The sequence below is a fragment of the Cucurbita moschata genome, unplaced genomic scaffold, assembly GCF_002738365.1.
Source record: "Cucurbita moschata cultivar Rifu unplaced genomic scaffold, Cmos_1.0 Cmo_Scf00003, whole genome shotgun sequence".
In the NCBI taxonomy this organism is placed as follows: domain Eukaryota; kingdom Viridiplantae; phylum Streptophyta; class Magnoliopsida; order Cucurbitales; family Cucurbitaceae; genus Cucurbita; species Cucurbita moschata.
In genome coordinates, this window is record NW_019268519.1 from 5,377,196 (window position 1) to 5,397,366 (window position 20,171).

The following is a 20,171-nucleotide window of genomic DNA, read 5'->3' on the forward strand; positions in this document are numbered from 1 at the left end:
GTCTACTCGAGAATGATTGAAAATGTCTCAGAATGTATTATAGGAGGAGGCATGGTGTTGGCTCTCTACTATCTTTGGGCCATGTGGCCTAAGCGAGTTACCAGGTGGCACATACATGTGTCACATCGTAGGTGAGTGTTTTGAGCATCTTTCTTTGAAAAGGCTCTTTCAAGGATAGTATTGAATGACACATGTGTGTCGATATTGTGCCCCAACCCATGTATCAGAGGTTGGATTATGCACTTGCTATTGGAACGTATGTCATAAATGGTTTAGCATGGACATAAGAGAGTTTGATTCTCGAAAGAACTCGAATGGATGGTTATTCGGGATGTCTCAATAAGATGATCCCAATGAATGTGTCTTGAGCAGGCCAAAATGATCAAGTTGTCTTGGGACATGGGATGACATTATGATGCATGGGTTGTGTTGTTTTTATACAATATATATATATATATATAAAATATTAAGGTTTATAATGTACAATTTTAGAATACATTAATTTTTATATTAAAATTATAACAATACTTTTAAAAACAAATTATTTAAATTAATAAAACAGCACAATAGTACTTTAAAACTAAACTATATATATTTTTAATATATTTATATTTTTTAACTAATTAAATTTGTAATTTTATTTATTTATTTTTAAATTTTCGAGGAAAACCCCCCATTATGGAAAAAGAAAAAGAAAAAGAAAAAAAAAGAAAAAGAAAAACCCTAGATGCGGTGGCACCGGCCAGGGATATCGTACCTCTGTGCCCTAAAACCCTACCTTCTCTGTAAGCCTTTCACCATTACTAAATGCACCAATAGGTCTTCTTCGATTACAGTCATGGCGATGAAATCCATAGGCGAATCAGATGTCGGCATTCTCAGTTACATATCTTCTCTCCCTGGTTTTCGCGGCATTCTTAAGCAAAGGTCTTAGTCCCTTCATTTCTCAGGGCTGCTATGCTGCTCATACCAATTTTGTACTACTATCTGCTTGATTGTGATGAACATATGACGCAAAGTTTTGAATTGGTAATAAAACTAGAATGAATGAGATCGAATGTATTATCTGTTCATGTGCTGTTTTTTGTCCTCTCCCCACTTTTGTAATTTGCTTATCAGTGAATTTTTTGTTGACTCTAAAACAAAATGGCATGATCGAATGTGATCCGTTGTTGTTCTCTTTCTAATCTTTGAGTGAGAGTAAAGCAATGGGCTTTTAGGTTGATGTAGGAATGTTAATTCAGCCATATTCTCACAAGCATTGAATCAAGGGAGGATTTTTCTCTATTTAGAATTTGATTTTTTTTTTTAATTTCACTTTCAGTTGCACTTGTAAGGCTTTTTAAATTTTTATTTATTTTTTTTTTTTTTTGAAAACCGTAAGAATCATATAATTGTAACATTCCCCCCTTGGTTTTGGTATAGGTATTCTGACTTCATTGTGAACGAAGTTGACACTGATGGGAATGTTGTTCATTTGACGTCATTGGATGCTCCTCCAGAGGTGGTCAAATTAACTTTCTCAGTGTTTCTATTACAAGCCTAAAATGTTGATTCTTTTTCCCTTGTGTGTGATGATTTTAATTCTTCTAACACATTCAGATTGTCTCGGAAAGCAAACCGATGAAAGTTCACGGTACAAGTGAGAGTTATGCTTCTGAAATTGAATTGTTTAGATCTCTAGCTGGTGCTTCTGATGCTGAGATTTTGGAAGCTTTTCTTAAGCAAATCAGCTCTGGTGTGGATGACAGTATTTCACCTATTGTATTTGCCCCAGATACAGATAAATCTCATCGAACGGTTGGCTCTTAGACTTTGTTTGTTAATGTATTTGTATATTTGTACTTTGTTAGCTCTTTGTTTTTCTTCTTTTAGCTAATTTCTAGATTATTATAGTTTGGTAGAAACTGATCATTGTCAGATTGATATATCTTTTTATTTTATTTTAAAGTTTTTCTCTCAAAGTGTAACTTCTCTCATCGTCAGTCAAATTTAATGTATAAAAAAAATATTTTTTTAAACTTTTTCACCACCATAGTTTACTCGCTGAATTTTTTTGGTTTTCAGGCTGTTCACAATTTCTTTAAGAAATTTAATTTCCTTGTGACCGATACGGTTGATGGACCAGATTCTTCATCAAAATGTGTCCGTGTGAGAGTAGATTCAGGATTGCAGAATAACCGAGGTCGGGTCTCTAAGAAACGAAAAGAAAGGGGTGATAAACCCTTTGACAGTAGAGGATCAGACAACTGGCCCGAACATGTTGGCAAGTTTCTCAGGTAAGGGCTTTTCTACTTTTTAGTTCTGTTTGTTTTGTGGATGCCTAAAGATTGGGATTTCTTGTTACCTTCCCTTTCTATAAGAAATGTTTTATTTTTCTGCTTGGGACTTACTTCTAATTCTGAATTGATAGATGTACTTTATATGAACCGACTTCTGAATATTTTGTATCTTTCATGATAAATATTTTGTTACTAGCAAAACATGTATGTCAAAATGTAACCAGAATCTTGGCAACTTCGTGCTCTTGCTTTATCTTGATGCTTGATATAAATGCCTATTGGCCTTAATAACAAGTGTTTAAATGATCTTTTTGACAACGAGAAGTTATTTTTTTAATTTTGTTGCTTTAGTGGATATTTTGCCTCTTGTTTTTGTTTTTGTATATTTTGTCTCGTCATTTTTATACCATTACATATAAAAAAATGTTGTACCATAACATTGCATCAATCTAGAATGGAGTTGTTATCAATGAGTCAACCATTGACTGGAAACTCATCTAGATTATTTTGTATGCTAATCCGGTGTCTTTCTTCTTGTTCCATCTAATTTTTATGGTTCCATCTATTTTGATGTTGGATTGTTTATCAACTTTAAGATGTTGCCGAAAAAAATTATAGGTTTCATCTTTACAAGGAGAACAAAGACACACAAGAGGCATTGGGACTTATAGGGAAGATGCTCGGTATCCAGGTATGCATACTCTTAGCATGGCTTATATCTCAATCTAATTTGTTGTTTGGCCGATTCTCTACAAGGAACCTTTGCTTCCTTTTTTCCCCATTTTCTTTTCAATAAATTGGATAAACTTTTTTTATTTTTTTTATTTTGTTACTTTTTTTTAATAAGAAACAATTTCATTGATATATGAAAATTTGATAAACTTTTTGCGAGATCCTTGCTAATCACCTTTCGGGGTGGACACTTAGTCCTATTTGATGTTTGTCCAATTATACTAGTCCTTTGTAATTTTTAGTGTCCTTGTTTCTTTGAGTGCACATTACCCCTTCTTCTCCATTCATAATTCTCTCTTAACCAACCAAAATGGTTAAAATCAGGAAAATGGAACACATGATTGATTTAGTTATAAATAGGAGAGACCCTTTTCTTGCGACTATTATTAGGCTATTAGCAGCAGTTCGTCTAACGATATATCTAGACGGCCACTTACTACTTAATGGTATAAGTTCCTGGTCTTATTTCCCACCCTTTTTTGTGATAAGATACTAATAAATCTCATTCCAAAGGATGAAAATTACAAAAGGCTAGGTAGGAAAGCATCATGTTGTGTTAAGATAAGTTACTTCCAATTAGCACAATAGGAGGTGAGACTGTCTATGGTCTTATATAGAAGGTGAGACTATCTTTAATCGTTTAGAGAATGGCTTGAATATGAGAACTTTTGATTTTCCTTTCTCTTTCCCACTAAAGAAAAAAATTGTTCATTGTGGTCACCTTCTTATTGTTTATTATATCGTATCTCTCTAGATAATTGTAAACTCTATAAAATGGGTATAAATGTAAAGAACATGCTTGATGGATGTTGCTATCTTTTCCTTGTCTCAAAGAAATGTTTGCGAGGTATATTATGATGTCTTTGTGAATATGTAAAAGAATAAACTTGTCTGAATACTTCAGTTTCTTTTTGATGATTTGCTATTAGGTATAGTGGAATGTGTTGGTTCTTTTGTCTTTCATTTGCAATGGGGAAAAACGGTTGCACATTTACTTCATTCTGAATTCATAAATGTACTTTATGCTAGCCCTGGTTACAATAATTATTCTTCTTCCTCACACAAGATCTCTTGGGCAGACGAGGTCTTTCGGTTTTGCTGGTACTAAAGATAAGCGCGCCATCACAACTCAAAGGGTAATTAATAGTGTCTCACCATTTTTCTTGCTTGCTTTTGTATCTTGTTTGTTTTATTAACCACCTATTCCAACCTCAGTTGTTTACTCCTTCTACATTTTATTTAAGCTTCTAAAGGATGCGTTTTGGTAAAATTGATTAGAGCTCTCTTTTAGTTAGTTTGGTTGGAGAAAAATAGAAGAGTTCATAAACTTCCTAGGATAATTTTGAAGTGAGTTTTTCTAGCTTCTCTTTGGTCTCGAGATCCAGTTTGTTTAACTCTAGCTATACCCCCTCCAGAATTGGAGTAATTAATTTTTTCTAACATTTATTTCTGCCCATTTCATTCCTGAGAAATTATGTTTCCTTTTACAAAATTGTTTAGAGTGCATTCTCTCTTTTTTTTTTTTTTTTTTTTTCAAAAAAAAAACCTTTTGGTTGCATGTTGTAATTTCATTTAGCCCATGAAACTGAGTTTCTTATTTAAAGAAAAACACTTTTATGCCTTTTCCATCCATTGAATCTCATCATCATCCTGTCTTGCTGAGCGTACTTCTTTTTGATTCAAGTGTGAATTGAACTCCAAAATTGGATAATCAAACGGCTTTCATTCTGATAGGATGAATTTGTTTCGTTAGGGATTTAAGGAAAATATTTCTTGGCTTTCCAGGTAACTGTATTTAAGCAACACGCAAGTAGATTAGCTGCTCTTAATGATCGGTTGATTGGTATCAAGTTGGGTAACTTCAGGTAAGGCAGGATCCAATTCCATGCTTTGCCAACGTATTAAAATTTTTATGCACGGATGTGTTTCCATACTTTGTTTCCAGCTATATCCAGGAAGGGCTTCTTCTTGGGCAGCTCCTGGGTAACAGGTTTACCATCACCTTGCGGTAAGTTTGTCACTGAAATTCCTTTTATGTAGGTTTTTAACGTTGTAGTATGTTAAATGATGTTTATATTTTAATGATTCAATTCACCGTGCATTTTATCAGAGGAGTTGTAGCAGATAGTGAAGACACCATCAAAGCATCTGCTGAAGCTTTAGGAAGGCATGGTTTTATTAATTACTTTGGCTTACAGGTACTTCTTTCTAATTTAATATCTCTGCAAATAAGATACTTGCTGCAATCTGATCAAATCTTAGGTTGTAGATGTGGTGTGTGGTCTTGATCCCGATTCAATTTTTCTAAACCCATCATAGCTTGTACAAATATAATTGAAATTTGGCGTCCCTTAGGGGGTGACTTTGGAAGGTAATCCCTTTTCCATTTATTTTAAGAAGCTGGTGGAAAAACAAGTTCTGAATAAACTTAATTGGAGAAATATGGTGCTTGGCAGAATACTTGTGCTTGCTAACATTCTTATGCTTAGTATCCCCCACTCATTATCTCTCCCTTTTCGAAGTCCTTCTAAGGTGGCTAGTCTCTTGGTGAAGATGATCAGAAATTTCTTGTGGAAGAGTTGGAAACATTGTAGCATGTAATCTTGTTAGTTGAAAGTCTCTTTACCGATTGAGAAGATCTCAACATTGAAAGCGTATTCTTCCACATTCTCAATGAAAATTTTGCTTATCATGAACAAAAAAATACAATGTTCAAAATGCAACTAAGGTGCTCATTCTTTAGGATTGAAGATATGTTCCATGTGTTCTTGCTCTATTAGTTATTTGATAGCTTAATTAACCACCAATTAAATTTGTGTATGCGACGGCACAAGGGCGGGAACGAGGAAGTAAGGTTAGTTATGGGATACATGTATGGTGCATCTTAGGTTGTTTTTTTAATTGATGCAATGCATGCTATTGATCCAATCTTTCTGGAGATTTTGCTAACTGATGCTATATGTGCTGTTGCAGCGTTTTGGAAGTGGTTCTGTACCAACTCATCTCGTTGGAGCTTCACTTCTTAGAGGAGAGTGGAAGGGTGCTGTCAATATGATTCTTGATCCAAGAGAAGGGGATATCCTTTTACTTTCTGCATTGAAAGATAAATTGTCTCTCTACACATCTACTTCCAAAGTTTTTCTCCTCGCAGGTTTAGAAAAAACTATTAGTTAATTTTTTTTCTTAACTCAGTTTCTAATTACAAACCAATGTAATTGCGGAGGCAAGAAACTACTACAAGGAAAGTAATGATATTGATGGGACGTTGAAGCAATTACCTCGATATTTAGTTGCTGAAAGGGCAATAGTAAGTTCATAAATATAATAGTCAGTCATTAATTTCTACTCATGCTTTTCTTATACATTCATCTAGCGAAGGATGTTTTTTATATCAAATTTTGACAGTAGTGTTATACTGCCTTGTACCGATAGCCAGCAATATATATATATACGTGGAGATATGTGTGTGTGCGTGTCTGGTTTTGCGTTATAGCAGCAATCTGTATTTTCCTTGTATGTAATAGTGATGTAATTCCTTCTCTTTTAAATGATACAGCTTCAATGTTTGAAGAAATGTCCTGGGAACTATTTGCAGGCTCTTAAAGCTATACCTAGAACTTTGAGAATGATGTAAGTGATTATGTTTGAAGGAACTAGTTTTCTTGCTGCCTGGAGTTGGCCTTGTTTTATTACAGTGAATTGTTAAGATGCATACCCTGTAATAAAAAAAAACTTAAAGCATGGCCAAGCGTTTGTTATTCTTTCTTGTGGAGGTTGGATTAAAATTAAAAACCTATTTTGGATCTGTGGAACCGTAAAATGTTGTTTTCTTTTAAATCGAAGGCCTATATGGGAACTTTCTGGAATAGGCACAGTCCCAGTGGATGATGGACTGTATCGAGGCTTGTATAAGCAAATGACAACTGTTCTGCTTTTGTTCTTTTAGGAGTGGTATCTCTTATCTGAACATTCTCTCTCTCTTTTTGATTTGTAAAAAAATCCTCATATTGTTCTTTAGTAGGCCCCATTTCTTTTTCCTAAGTTACCAATTCACAGTCACAGTGTTCTTTAATGCTCAGTTTCTCATTGGAGAGTAGTTGTAATCCATGGTTTCGTAGTTCTTTCTCCAAGTAAGTTGCAGAGCAAGAAAGTGAGATTCTACCGGTTGACTGATGACATTAAATTATATTACAAGTTGTATGTCACTGCAAGACATTTTGATCTTTTTGGAGATTGATGTTTGCTTGTTATTTAGGTCAAAGAGGATAATGGGTTAAATGATTGTCTTTGGAGAACCTTTCTTGTTACATCTTTTAAACATTCCTTACTTTTCAGGTATGTGCACAGTTACCAAAGCTATTTATGGAACCATGCAGCAAGTATGAGAGTGCAAAAATACGGTGTGTGCACTTCCATAATTATTTTCTTATTGTATATGAGCCTCTCGATCGAAATCACTGTAAAAGGTATCTTAGGTAGTAACTATTTGTATCATTATTTCTGTGGTTATGGTTACACCACCATGTAACAGGGATTGACAAAGTGGTTGTTGGAGACTTAGTATACTGCAAAGAAAACCACACTGCAACAGCTGCAGTTCAAATATCTGAAGAAAATGTTGACGAGGACTGTGGTGATGCTAATACATATGATTCTTGTCATTTAGAGGAAATATGCACGCTAGATCTTCCAACAGAAAGAAATAAGCTCGTGAAGGTTGGTTCCCAGTAACAACACTCGGAAATGCTCCTAGAGCCCTTTCACTGTTACTTATTACTGCTGGAGCCTGGTATTTGAGTTTCCGTTATTTTATATTGATGCTCTAGGATCTTTTGTGAAACAACTAAGTAAAAAAGATGTGCATCCTATAAATAAAAATTGAATTTGCAATATTGCACATGTTAATAAGGTTTGCCACTTATAGAAGAGGCTTACGCTTCCATGAGAATGCCTGCGTGCTTTACATCTGTTTTCATGTCACTAAAAGAACGTCAACTTTGCTTTTTCAGAACATAAAATTCCATGTGTAGTACTCTTCCATTAGCCCTTATTGTTTTTTTGTATAATCATGATCATAATCATAATGTTTAATAATACATAGTTTTACGTTTTTCTTTTATCAATACTTTTCTATTTAAAATGGGGCTTATCCTACTCATTCTCTAGAGATTGATGAGGTAGCCTTTAGGAAGTTAAAACATTGCCTATATCCTTAGGTTCAGTTTGTTCAGAGATATTTTATTGAAGTGTGAACATATTGATGGTTTTTTTTTTTTGAAAGTTAAATCAATTGAAGAAAATAGTCATAATTCTCGGCTTAAATTCCAAATAGATTATATTTGTCTTAAAGTTGAGTTATTTCTCCATTATTCTTAACCGCCTCTAGCGTTATGCTTCTTAGCATATATAGGCATGTTCTAATTATTCACTGTGATTTGTTTTAAGGCTAATAATATATGGTTTGATTCTATACTTCCATTCCAAAGATTTTGTACTTGTACATGGATGATGTTGGCAGTTGAAGCAATTTATAAAATTACTTGCATTCTCTGGAACTAGGATCTATAAGCCTTTCCCAGTTTCCATATTAAATTTCTCTCAGTGCAGAGAACAGTAAGTTGATGTCCATTGTATGTTTCTCTGGAATTAGGTTCAATGCGTTCTGGCCAACTTAAATTGCTAGAACTGACTTTTTTTATTTCCACATTCGTGATTGAAATTAATATTAGTCTTGACATCTGACAGGCTGTTACTGCAGAAGATGTCCAAAGTGGAAACTTCACTATTGATGATGTTGTACTTCCCCTGCCTGGGTGAGGGTACAAAATATTTATGGCCTGTTTAAAATCTATTCTGGTCTTATGATTGTTGTGTGACTTGGTTATGTGTTTTGTTGATTTGTTTATTTCAACAGGTCAAGAGTAATCTATCCCACAAATGATATTGCTGAAGTTTATCATGATTTAGCTGCTAAGGTCCTTTGTTAATCTTGACTTCTGTTTAGTGTATCTTTCTTTCAATCAGAATATCTTAGTTTTTTTAGCATATGCACTTCTCGTGGGGTTGATTACTTGACACAATACCAGATACGAAAAAAGTACGTTTCTTGGCTAACTTGTCTCAGAGAGTGATTTCTGTTTGGGCAATAGTCCCAAGTTCGCATCATCAACTAGGATTGAAATACTTTACCACAGATACTTGAAAGAAAAGAAATTGATAGACAACTAGAAGAAATCTTCCTTTATTGAGTTGAAAATGCTTAGAATTTAAGGTACAAGTACTCTTTGATACTTCCGAGAGGTTTGGTCTCTCCAATTACAACACACAAGACAACATAGTTCCCTGACTTCCTGTCCTAAATAAAACTTGGCCAAGATAAGTTCCCTTCACCAACTATCCAATTTTAAACAGAGATAGTGGAGTATGGACCTCGTTTTGTATCTTTTTTTTCCCTTCTAGTAGCGTTTTACTTGTTATTCAACCCCTTCTTTTTACTAATATTGATTTTTATTGTTTAGGATTCAATTAACTTGACGGAGACTATTCATAATGTAAAGTATGTTACAAACTCTAATGAGATCAAGCCATCTTCTCTCCTTCCTATTTTCATTCTATTGAAAGTTCTACTTGTATACTCTTTATATTGTGCTTTATGATATATGTTCATAGGGAATTTTCAATTACCAATATGACTGGAAGCTACCGTAGCGTTTTTCAAAGACCAAAGGACTATGAGTGGTACACATTCTTTATGTTGTTTAAAATATTAATTTCTAGCATTTATCTATTCTTTAGAAGATTAAATTCTGTTGTTGTTTCGCAGGGAATTGATCTCATATGTTGATCGTAATTTACCCCTGGCAGAGAGTGATTTAGATAACCTTTTGAAGTCTCAAAGTGTTGAAATTGCCAAGGAAGAAAAAATGCATGATAAATCTAAAGATGAAGATTCATTGGACTCCACAGAACAATCAGGGTCCTGTAAAAAGAGTAATAAACTTCAAGCAAATGAAAATGAAAATGGGGAAGCCGCTCAGGATCCACAGATGGCTCTTAAGTTGAGCTTTAATCTCCCTACGTCATCTTATGCTACGATGGCAATTAGAGAATTGCTGAAAACATCAACTTCTGTGAGATCATCTCTTCTGTCCACTTTTCATCATCAGCTAATTATAATTTTGTTCTGTTCTAACTTTGGATTGAAGTATAGGTTTTTCTTCTGCAAATCTTTACCGTAGAATTTATGCAATCTAGGTATTCTCGTGTGGGGTTGTTCATGGCTTTATAGTTCATTTGTTATCTCAGGTTGCTTTCCACAAAGCTTTAAACGAGTGATCACTTCGCCATACATGAAGACTGATGGGAATCCAGAGAAGTTCAATGGGAACCAAAAGGTAAAACTTCTAACTGAGTTGGAAAATATGAAGAAAACAGACTCATACTTTTGTACGTTACAAATGTCGCGTGTTGATTGTTTGAAGAATTATGTCGTAGAAAAATAGGTGAGTAAAAAAGTGCATATGAACAGAATCAACCAATAAATCACCCGAAGTTTAACTAACAATTACCAAAATCATGTCAAAGAAATGTCCAAACCTAACCAATAAAGGCAGATGAAAAATGCTTGAACTTAAGATTGAATACAATGCCCAAATCCTACTAATAACAAACACTCGGCATAATTCCAAGATCAAACATAATTTAAAGAAAATCCATTAGAACGAGGTCCTTGATTCTCAGAAAGCCTAAAGTTAGTAAATGATATTCATACTATAATTCGTTGGGTTCAGATTTTGGACTTCTGAGTACTATAACTGATAAGATAGTAGAGGTCGTGTACACCCCAAGGTGTTCTATGGATGGAAAACAGAAATATGAACATTAGGATCCCCAAAATTAAAAAAAATGAATGAATGTAGGTTATGGGACTTTTCTATTGAACATGATTTAAAGAACCAATACCTGCAGTTCTCTTAAAAAATCGTGTAGCGGTCGAATCAAAGAAATTAAAGGGTTAAAATTAACTCGCCTACGAGTTAAAAGATGAGTTCTACTCGTTCAGAAATTACAAAGCACCAATTGATCTTCTCACTTCCGTTCGTTTGTGAAGTCATGTCAATCAGCCTCTTTCCCATTTCAAAATTTTGAGTACAACTTTCAAACTCGCTCTTGCCTTATGATGTGATCTGACCAAAAACGTTGTACATTACATGTAGAAACATTATAAATGAACCAAGATTTGCGGATGCAAGTCTTATGCCCACATGATGACTCAACTGTACTTGCATTCAAATACATTGCCTTTATTACTGCCTATATCTGATGGCTATTTCCTTACCAACTTTAACATTTGCTATTATAATTCAATAATGCTTAGAGTTACATTTTAAACTGATCTCCTATAAACTTGCCCGTTTAGCTGTTTGCAGAGAGGCAACCTGATGGCAAGTGCACTCTGTAGAAAGAAATCAGAAGTTCTTGATCTGCACATCGGTTTCCACTTGTTCCATTTGAGGGAGGTATGGCCATATCTAAAGATATGACTTTCGTTTCGACATTCACTTGGAAACGTTGTGGAATGTCCAAGGACATGAATTGAATTAAATTAAAAAGAGCATGCAACGAATGATGATACTGATGTTTTCCCCCATGGGCGTTGTATTCAGGCAATTTTAAAGTGAATGAAAGGTCCCTTTATGCTCATTTCATGTCATACTTAGCGCAACATTATATATGCATTATTGTTTTAGAGCCCCTACACGTCTTTTGCAGATGTAAATGCCATATTTGCAATTCTATTTTTGCAGGGGTTTGGTAAATCCATTCTTGCTAAGATTTTTGCATAGAAAATTTGATATTGTACACTATTGAGCATAGACTCTCGTGACTTTTGGTTTTCCTAAAATAGAGTGTCATTGTGGTCCATATGGGATTTGGTGACACGAACAAACAACATAAGTCAAACAAGACGGCCATACCCTATAATTGCACTTGTTGAAATTACAGGCATTAACACGAAACACACGAAACATTTCCTATCAACTTCTCCCTACCCAATAATTATATGCAGTAAACTGTTGTTGCCTTTTGCTTACATTCTCATATAACACTAATTTCAATTTCTCAGATCTTACCATCAAAACTCTCTTTCAAAATCTCTCTGCTCTCGTTTTCTAAAATTTTCTTCTTAGACCGGGGCCAGAGGTTCGAGCATACGTCGCTTGGCCATAGGAAAGAACAAATAGGCTTAACTTGTTGGGAAGTGAATGCCGCACAATCGCAAGTCCATCAAAGTGTCAGTGCGATTGTGACAAGTGGTACCAAATACATCATAAGTTGAAGGCTGCTAAAAGAAATAGAAGTGTAGACCCTAATCAAATGTATCCGGCTCGGTGTAATGCAGTCTAAATTAACAATATGCTTTTGACAACAATTGGGCATATGCAGTCAAGTGAGCACAACATTTGACAAGGGTAAAGAAAATGCCTTAATGCCTGTCATTTGAACCTTCTATAGTTGCCAAAGGTAAAGAAAAATCACCAGCTTTATTGATTGTTTGAGATGAACTATCCAAAAAATGGCACCAAACCCTGCTCCTATACTTTCCACTAAGTACAAATTATGCAGAAATCCTGTCATCTAAGCACACCCCTTTCTCCAATTCTGTAGTTACATCATCTCCCTCAAACCAAGGACTCTATAAGGGTTCAGAATCAATTACAAACAGGAAGAACACAATTCAACACAAATTACAATATGAGAAGATCGAGCATTAGTAACCTAATACTGATATTGTTCATCAATCCATGAATAAACTAAACTAACTGTGTATCAACATCGTGAAATAAAAATCAAAGGAACCCACCAAATGCTTTACCGTCCTCCAAAGAAATCCCCCCACAGATTTGTTTGTGCCTATATTGGCACATATCTCTTCGCTGCCTGCTTGCCCGCCACCGCAGCTGCAGCAGCAATCCCTCCAATAGCACCAGCGATGGCGGCCGACCTCGGCCCTGAAGCCGCCTTATAAATTGCACCAGTCCCCAATCCAGCAACAATACTGTTCAAAACATCATCAGAGCCTCTCAAATGAATAACCCCACTTTCCAAACCAGCAAAAATCAAGCCAAGAATCCCAAGAGAGTTCCCAGCCCTGCGGCCGACTTGACCCCCAGAGTTCAAAACTCGATTAAGACGAAGCTTCATGGTGTCGCCAGGCTCCGCCGCCCTAATGCCCTGGAGAGATCCCCTGGCGCCGCCAAAAATGGCACCGGACAAGTAGCCGATTCCGGTGTAGTACTGGAGATTTTCGCCCCAAGAACGGTGGGGCCTAGCCGCCTCTTCGAAGAAAAGATGTTCTGGGGCGGTAGGGAGCTCGTAAAGCTTGGTGATCGGGACGTGAAGGTCTTGGTAGGGGTGGTAGAAACGGGTCTTCCGATCACCGGCTGATTGCGGGGAATCTTCCATTGGAGGAGGAGAAAAGGGGTTCAAATCAAAGGCTGTAGAGAGAGAATCAGAGAAGAAGGGTTTGGGAACTGCGGTTTCTTCAAAATGTTGCAAGGGTTTATAGGGTTTAACGTGTGGAACCCATTTTTGTAAACGAAAAAACCAATAAAATAACGAGGACTACTGCTCCGTCAAGAAAAGGGGAAAGTCTTGAACTTACCTATCTCGATAAGACCTCGTAAAGAAACGAGAGCTAATAGTTTGATAAAATTTCAATGATCGAAGATGACCCGTGTTCACGTAGTGCGCATGTAGATTAGGAAAGCCAAATCCCAAGAGAGGTCGGTGTCTTTCTTTTACGACCTAAATTCCTATTTCTCGGCCATGAAGAACCACTGATCGGTCAAGAAGAGGAGAAAGGATTGGGTCTACCTATCTCGATAGAACCTCATAACGAAACGAGAGCTAATAGTTTGATGAAACTTCAATGATCTAAAATGGCACGTGGGTTCGACTTTCAAACATAGCAGAATTGCACGTAGAATCCTAAACAGGTGATTTATATCTCGTGAAACAATACAAAACTAATCTCTATTTATCGATTATCAAAATTTTAAGAGACTCAATATCTATTTAAGAATTAATAATATATTTTTAATTTTTATTATTTACTAATTGGACTCGTCTTGTTGGGCTTCCAAAATTCAATGGATGAGCCCACAGTTGGCCCATTTATCCATTTGGATTTCAAAGCTCCAAATTCTGAAAACATTTTTATCTCACGTGATGGCATCAAACTCACGTGTGAATAATTGAAGTTAGGACAAAGTACCATTCTGGCAAACCTAATATTATATTTAACTTCTTAATATATTTTATATATTTTTATATATCTCGGGTCGAAGGATTTTATCCCACGAATCCAAAATTGGTTCAGGTTCAGAAAAGTGAACCCAACCCAATCCAAAAGGCTAATCCAACCCAACTCAACCTATAATTCAGATTGGGTTGATCCTAGTTGTCAGGTTGAATGTACACTCCTAATCTTTATGGAATGGATCAAACCATAATAGACAAAATTATAATTTTGAAATTGAAAGATTAAAATTTAACTTTTTTCCGACTAATTTGAACTATTTTTTTTTTATAAAAAAATATAGAAAACTAACCAAAAAAGAAAATATTAAAATAAAAAAAAACAAAAAAAAAATGTAGTAAGTGGGGCCCAAAAGATGCCTTTTGAGTTGTCGTCTTGTGTGAGGGCCTAATCCGTACAAACATTTGTACATTTTCCAACTCTTAATTGTTTATTATATAATCTGTTTTAAATTATAATTTTAGTCATTAAAACGATATTAAATTCAAATTTATATATTTTTAAAAGTTTTGAAAATGCATCAAAACTTAAATTCTTAAATTCTATTGGTATTAACGTTCACGTGGTCATAGTCTCAATATTGTGTCGAAGTAGTAATTAAATTAGTACGTCATTGTTCCCATCAAAATTTTAAAACGCGTCTGCTAAAGAGAAACAAGACCAAATTTACGATCTTTTCATATCTAACATCGAATTTAATTAGTAGAGGTAGCCGGTCTTGCTTAGAAAAAAAAAAGTATATTATGAAGTATATAATCAACTTAAGCATAGTTCAACTGTCTATATATATCCAAAATTTGAACCTTTATCCTTACGATAAAAAAAATATAATAAAAAAAATACTAAAGTGAGTCTAGGCCCAATAATAATAGTAATATTATTAATATTAACATATCATCGAATGAATATGTAATGATAATTTTCGGAGTATCAAATTTAAAGGTCGTATGTGTGCTTAGCGAGGGGTCGGAGAAGGGCGTGCTAGCTTGGATGGATATACATATTTAATTTTTTGTTATGACCGGTCTCTTTCATGTTCTTACAACTCATTGCTGGTTGTTGAGCCTCTTTAATCATCTTCTTCTCTCTCTTCTCCTCGCCTCTTTCTCTGTCTTTTCTAATTCGTCGGTATCCTACTTATCTTTTTAAATATACTTGAGTGCTCGTGTTCTAATTTTCAACGTTTGATAATCATTTATTTTTTAACAATCAAGCTTATAAATTATGTTGCCAACTCATACAAATAATTTTTCGGTGACAGTTTCACGATTAAAACCCATCTACTATGGAAAAGGGTTTCCACACCCTTATAAGGAATGTTTCATTCTTCTCCCCCGACCAATGTGAGATCTCACAACAAAATGAACCAAAACTAAACATCAACCCTTTCCGTCACGCCCACATCACACCCATATCTTTACCTAAAAATATTTGTAAGCGGGTATAGAAACTCCTTCGATTTAGGGTTAGATCATATACATAGTAAGCTATCACAAATCAAATGACCAATTTTCTTTTGAAAATGGGTCACTTATTCGTGATCTCTCTTGGATTAGAGTCGCTTAGCTTGACCCTAATATATACATGAAGACCCGATCGTCCAAGTCGTACATCTATGATTATTTCCAAAAAATCATGGAAAAGAAAACTTCGATCTCCTTCCAAAACAAGGAAACAAAATATGAGCCCACCTCATACGGTGACCTTGATCACTCTTACCAGTGACTTTAATGGCTAATTACTAGAGCTCTCAATATGTTATTACCGGAAAATCATTTTTTACCACGTCAATCAATTCTTGTAAACGATATGTCACATCACTATTCCAAAGCATGTTTCAATGATATATAGTCACATGCATACATATCTAATAATTTTATAAAAATAAAAAACGACAGCTATCCGATAGTAAATATCTCCCTTTAGCTTCGGATCGACTTATTTAAATTATCTAATCTAAAATACACAAATATTATTATTCAAACTATAAAAAATAAAAAATAAAAAAAAAAGAAAATTTGAGTGCCGTTGAAAAAGGAGAGAAATGGAGGGCCAGGATTGGAGGGTGTAGAGAAGTTAAAATAGGCTGTGAAGCATGTGAATATAGCCAGGTTTGTTTTGAGACATAAATAAATGGCCCCAATCTCTGCATGTGTTCACGTGTCTGTGTCATCCAGTTGCCGTTAATTACAACGTCATGCCCTCTCCTCTGCCCTTCGCATTGGCTTTCATGGGCCCACCCCCCTCTCCGATACTATAAATATTTTTTACAAAAATAAAATAAAAACAATATCCATCTTCTTCCCTCCCCACTTGCACTTGGTTGCGCGTGTACTTCACTTTCTTCCTACCCTATCATCCCGTCTTTCCGATTATTGGCTAATGTTGATTCGGTGATAGTTCAATTAGTTAAGATATTATATTATTAACCAAATCATTAATAGTTCTTGTAAAATTCCAGATCGATCAGAGAAAGAAACAAAACATTTTTTTTTTAAGACTGTGGACGATCAATTTATGTCGAGAGTGTGACCTGAAGATATGATGGTAAAGAAATGCTTAAATGACTCAATCATAAACACTCCCGGTAGAAATAGTCAAGTAGATAAGGTGACCATATTATCGAGCTAATTAACTATAGTGACATTCCTAGCTTATACAGTGGTTCAAATATATCATCGATGAAAAGGTCTAGTCCCTCTAAACCACACGAAAGGATCGAACACTCCAAGACAGACGACGTGAGAATCTAACCAATGGTTGTTTTCCACTTGAAAGTAAAAAAAAAAATATACATAATAATTTCAAGTAAATGGGCCACATAAAGGGTACAATTAAAAGAAATATGCATTAAATGTGAGAGATTCAAAATTTTTAATTTTTTTTTTTTTAAATGATGTTACCTAGGAAAAATTTATGGTGCAATGGTAATAAAGGGATCAAAATTGGTAGGACCAAATTCATATACAATATTTGTATGTATTAGCTGTTGAACGGGGATCTTTTTGTACTAAAATCGGTAGGCTCGTTACTTATTGTCGTCAGCCTCACAGTTTTAAAACGTGTTTATTAGGAAAAGGTTTTCATACCCTTATGAGAAATGCTTCGTTTATCTCTCCAATCGATCTGAGATCTCACAATCCACCCCCTTTGGAGGCTAGCGTTCTTACTGGCAAATCACTCGGTGTCTGGCTTTAATACCATTTGTAACAGCTCAAACCAATATTAATAGATATTGTTCGCTTTGACCCATTATGTATTATTGTCAGCCTCACGGTTTTAAAACATGCTCTTATAAGAAATGTTTCGTTCTCCTCTCCAACCTACATAGGATCTCACAATCCACCCTCCTTGAGAGCCCAACATCCTCGCTGGCACACCCTTCCAATGTCTGGCTCTGATACCATTTATAATAGTTCAAGCCACCGCTGGCAAATATTGTCCACTTCACCCTTATAAAAAATGTTTTGTTCCCCTCTCCAATCGATGTGGGATCTCACATAAGAGAATATCTAAGTAATCAAGGGTCGAATCCTAATCCTAATCCAATAACATGGCCTCGACATCAGTGGTACATACAAAAATCTCAACCGTTTTTCTCATGAGTTCAAGGCTAAAGAAAGCCACGTAGAAATTCGAATTTCCGACCTTTGTTTATAGGTAAAGATTTAAACTTTTAATCTCTCGATCGAGAGTATACCTAAACGGAATACTCTCACTATGCTATGTGTTTTGTTTGGAAGGTGAGTTTCAATTTCTTAGAGAAGGGTGTGGTGGGCTCTATCCTTTTGTCTTCCACAACAAGACGAAATCTTTCATAAAGAAGATTGAGATCTAGAGAGAGAAGAAGCAAAAAACAAGTTATAATAGAGAAATTGAGAGATGGGTTTTGTATAGGGCTGCGTGTTTTGTTGTATTATTTCAAGCATTTCCCCAATTTTACACTAAAGGAGAGAGAGAAGAACGAAGAACGAAGAACGAACAACCATCGACAATGTTCGAAGGATCAGTGTCCGAGCAGCTTCATCAATTCTTAGCTCCAAGAACAACAACGACGACTACAACAACAACAACGCCACCAAATTCTAATTCTCTTCCGTTTCTTCTTCATTCTCCAAATTTCAACTTCCACCCATTTGATTCTTACAATCCATCTTCTAATCATCATCTCGTTCATCAATCTTCCGAGAACGATAACGAGACGACAACGACGACAACAACGACGATGGCGAATTTGTCGGTGGCTATGGATTTGGAGGATCATAATCATCATAATCATCATAATCAATGGAGCAATGATGAGCTTCTTGCCCTCCTCAGAATCAGATCCAACATTGACAATTGCTTCCCTGAATCCACTTGGGAACATGTTTCAAGGTCATCAAATTAAATTCAACCCCAAAAACTTTCAATTATATTATTATGATAGTAGAAATAAATGCAAGCATATATGTTGGTTTCTTTTTGTTCACAATTGAATCATGTTAGGTACAGAAAATTAGGAGAGGTTGGCTTCACAAGAACACCAGACAAATGCAAGGAGAAATTTGAAGATGAGAGTAGGTATTTCAACCACATTAACTACAACAAAACTTGCATGTTCCTCACTCATGAGCTTAACTATGATCAAGAAACCGAGGACGGTGGGGCCGTCGTAGTAGTACCCGAAGAAGCCAAACACGAAAGGGGAAACGACAACAACGACAACAACGACGACAACGACGAGCAACAACAGAGTAGTAGTAAATCGAAGAGGAAGAGGAAGACGAGGACGACGAGGCAAAGGGAATTTGAAGTGTTGAAGGGTTATTGTGAGGATATTGTGAAGAACATGATGATCCAACAAGAGGAGATTCATTCAAAGCTTTTACATGAGATGTTGAAGAGAGAAGAAGAGAAGATAGCTAAAGAGGAGTGTTGGAAGAAGCAACAAATGGAGAGATTTCATAAGGAGCTTCAAATGATGGCTCAAGAACAAGCCATTGCAAGTGATAGACAAGCTACAATGATTGAAATTTTGAATCAAATTTCAATTTCAAACCCTTTTTCTTCCTCTAAATCCAAGAAGGATTTACAAAATTTGCTTCATTCATTGAATCATCATCATAATAATAACAATAATCTCCCTAATTCTCCTTCTTCCTCCTCCTTAATCCAAACCCAAAACCCTAAAAACCCTAGTTCATCAACCCAAATCCTTCCTCCTCAAGACCCGAATTCAAACCCGCCACCATTTTCCATTCAAAAGCTTCCCCAAAACCCGAAAACTCGAGAAAAGGAGGTAGATGACTTGGGAAAACGATGGCCGAGAGATGAAGTGTTGGCTCTAGTGAACGTGAGGTGTAGCCTTTACGACAACAACAGTAACAACAACAACAACAACAGTGATCAGGATAAGAGCGGTGGCACAGATCAAGCAACGTTGCTAAAAGCGCCGTTGTGGGAGAGAATCTCGCAAGGAATGCTTCAATTGGGTTATAAGAGAAGTGCGAAGAGATGCAAAGAGAAATGGGAGAATATAAACAAGTACTTTAGAAAGACGAAAGATGTGAACAAGAAGAGATCTATTGACTCGAGAACTTGCCCTTATTTTCACCAACTCAGTACATTGTACAATCAAGGAGGGAATAGGAGCATGGAAAACTTGCCGGATAATGTTGTCGGAAAACCACTATGACCTGTCGCAAAACCTCCTAGATTTGTATTACATGTCTCAAATAACGTTGTTGGTTCGAGGCTATTTGTAAGTTGTCTATGGATTCTTTTTTGCATAATATACATTATATTAGTTTACTCCGGTTTTTTTTTTTTTTTTTTTTTTTTTTTTTTTTTTT

The 20,171-nt window shown here is 35.5% G+C and overlaps 3 protein-coding genes across 7 annotated transcripts; 2 read left to right on the forward strand and 1 right to left on the reverse strand.

The window, feature by feature from the left end:
- The first annotated feature begins 699 nt into the window (after positions 1 to 699).
- Positions 700 to 11,770, forward strand: LOC111440943 (multisubstrate pseudouridine synthase 7). 2 transcript variants are annotated; one of them, XM_023077777.1, is made up of 21 exons: positions 700 to 927; positions 1,426 to 1,504; positions 1,603 to 1,800; positions 2,068 to 2,279; positions 2,901 to 2,973; positions 4,094 to 4,150; positions 4,800 to 4,879; positions 4,960 to 5,022; positions 5,125 to 5,212; positions 5,988 to 6,090; positions 6,218 to 6,321; positions 6,571 to 6,644; positions 7,350 to 7,414; positions 7,546 to 7,730; positions 8,760 to 8,827; positions 8,929 to 8,989; positions 9,533 to 9,570; positions 9,684 to 9,752; positions 9,838 to 10,144; positions 10,320 to 10,408; positions 11,434 to 11,770. In XM_023077777.1, the coding sequence occupies exons 1-20, from the start codon at positions 728 to 730 to the stop codon at positions 10,347 to 10,349; spliced, it is 2,154 nt and encodes a 717-aa protein (XP_022933545.1). In that variant the 5' UTR covers positions 700 to 727; the 3' UTR covers positions 10,350 to 10,408; positions 11,434 to 11,770. The 2 variants fall into 2 exon arrangements, with proteins under 2 accessions (XP_022933545.1, XP_022933546.1); XM_023077778.1 differs by having other exon boundaries at positions 11,444 to 11,770.
- Positions 11,771 to 12,540: 770 nt separating this feature from the next.
- LOC111432787 (mitochondrial import inner membrane translocase subunit TIM23-2-like) lies at positions 12,541 to 13,708 on the reverse strand. Its single transcript, XM_023069745.1, has 2 exons — positions 12,868 to 13,708; positions 12,541 to 12,819 (listed from the first exon to the last, which is right to left on the reverse strand). Exon 1 carries the CDS (start codon positions 13,479 to 13,481, stop codon positions 12,930 to 12,932), a length of 552 nt encoding a protein of 183 aa, XP_022925513.1. The 5' UTR covers positions 13,482 to 13,708; the 3' UTR covers positions 12,541 to 12,819; positions 12,868 to 12,929.
- Positions 13,709 to 18,146: 4,438 nt separating this feature from the next.
- On the forward strand, positions 18,147 to 20,130 carry LOC111441014 (trihelix transcription factor GTL2-like). Of its 4 annotated transcripts, none has more exons than XM_023077895.1 (3): positions 18,147 to 18,714; positions 18,826 to 18,896; positions 18,969 to 20,130. In XM_023077895.1, exons 1-3 carry the CDS (start codon positions 18,332 to 18,334, stop codon positions 20,012 to 20,014), a joined length of 1,500 nt encoding a protein of 499 aa, XP_022933663.1. In that variant the 5' UTR covers positions 18,147 to 18,331; the 3' UTR covers positions 20,015 to 20,130. The 4 variants fall into 4 exon arrangements, with proteins under 4 accessions (XP_022933663.1, XP_022933664.1, XP_022933660.1 ...); XM_023077896.1 differs by having other exon boundaries at positions 18,832 to 18,896; XM_023077892.1 differs by having other exon boundaries at positions 18,150 to 18,714; positions 18,826 to 20,130.
- Positions 20,131 to 20,171: the final 41 nt, after the last annotated feature.

What these genes read in the sequence shown, in the direction of transcription:
- LOC111440943 (XM_023077777.1), top strand. Translation starts at nt 728, where the DNA reads ATGCGGTGGCACCGGCCAGGGATATCGTACCTCTGTGCCCTAAAACCC. An exon ending in GTTGTACTTCCCCTGCCTGG is followed by an intron (nt 8,828 to 8,928) that starts GTGAGGGTACAA and finishes TTATTTCAACAG; the next exon opens with GTCAAGAGTAATCTATCCCA. An exon ending in ATCATGATTTAGCTGCTAAG is followed by an intron (nt 8,990 to 9,532) that starts GTCCTTTGTTAA and finishes TTTATTGTTTAG; the next exon opens with GATTCAATTAACTTGACGGA.
- LOC111432787 (XM_023069745.1), bottom strand. Translation starts at nt 13,481, where the DNA reads ATGGAAGATTCCCCGCAATCAGCCGGTGATCGGAAGACCCGTTTCTAC.
- LOC111441014 (XM_023077892.1), top strand. Translation starts at nt 18,332, where the DNA reads ATGTTCGAAGGATCAGTGTCCGAGCAGCTTCATCAATTCTTAGCTCCA. An exon ending in ACTTGGGAACATGTTTCAAG is followed by an intron (nt 18,715 to 18,825) that starts GTCATCAAATTA and finishes GAATCATGTTAG; the next exon opens with GTACAGAAAATTAGGAGAGG.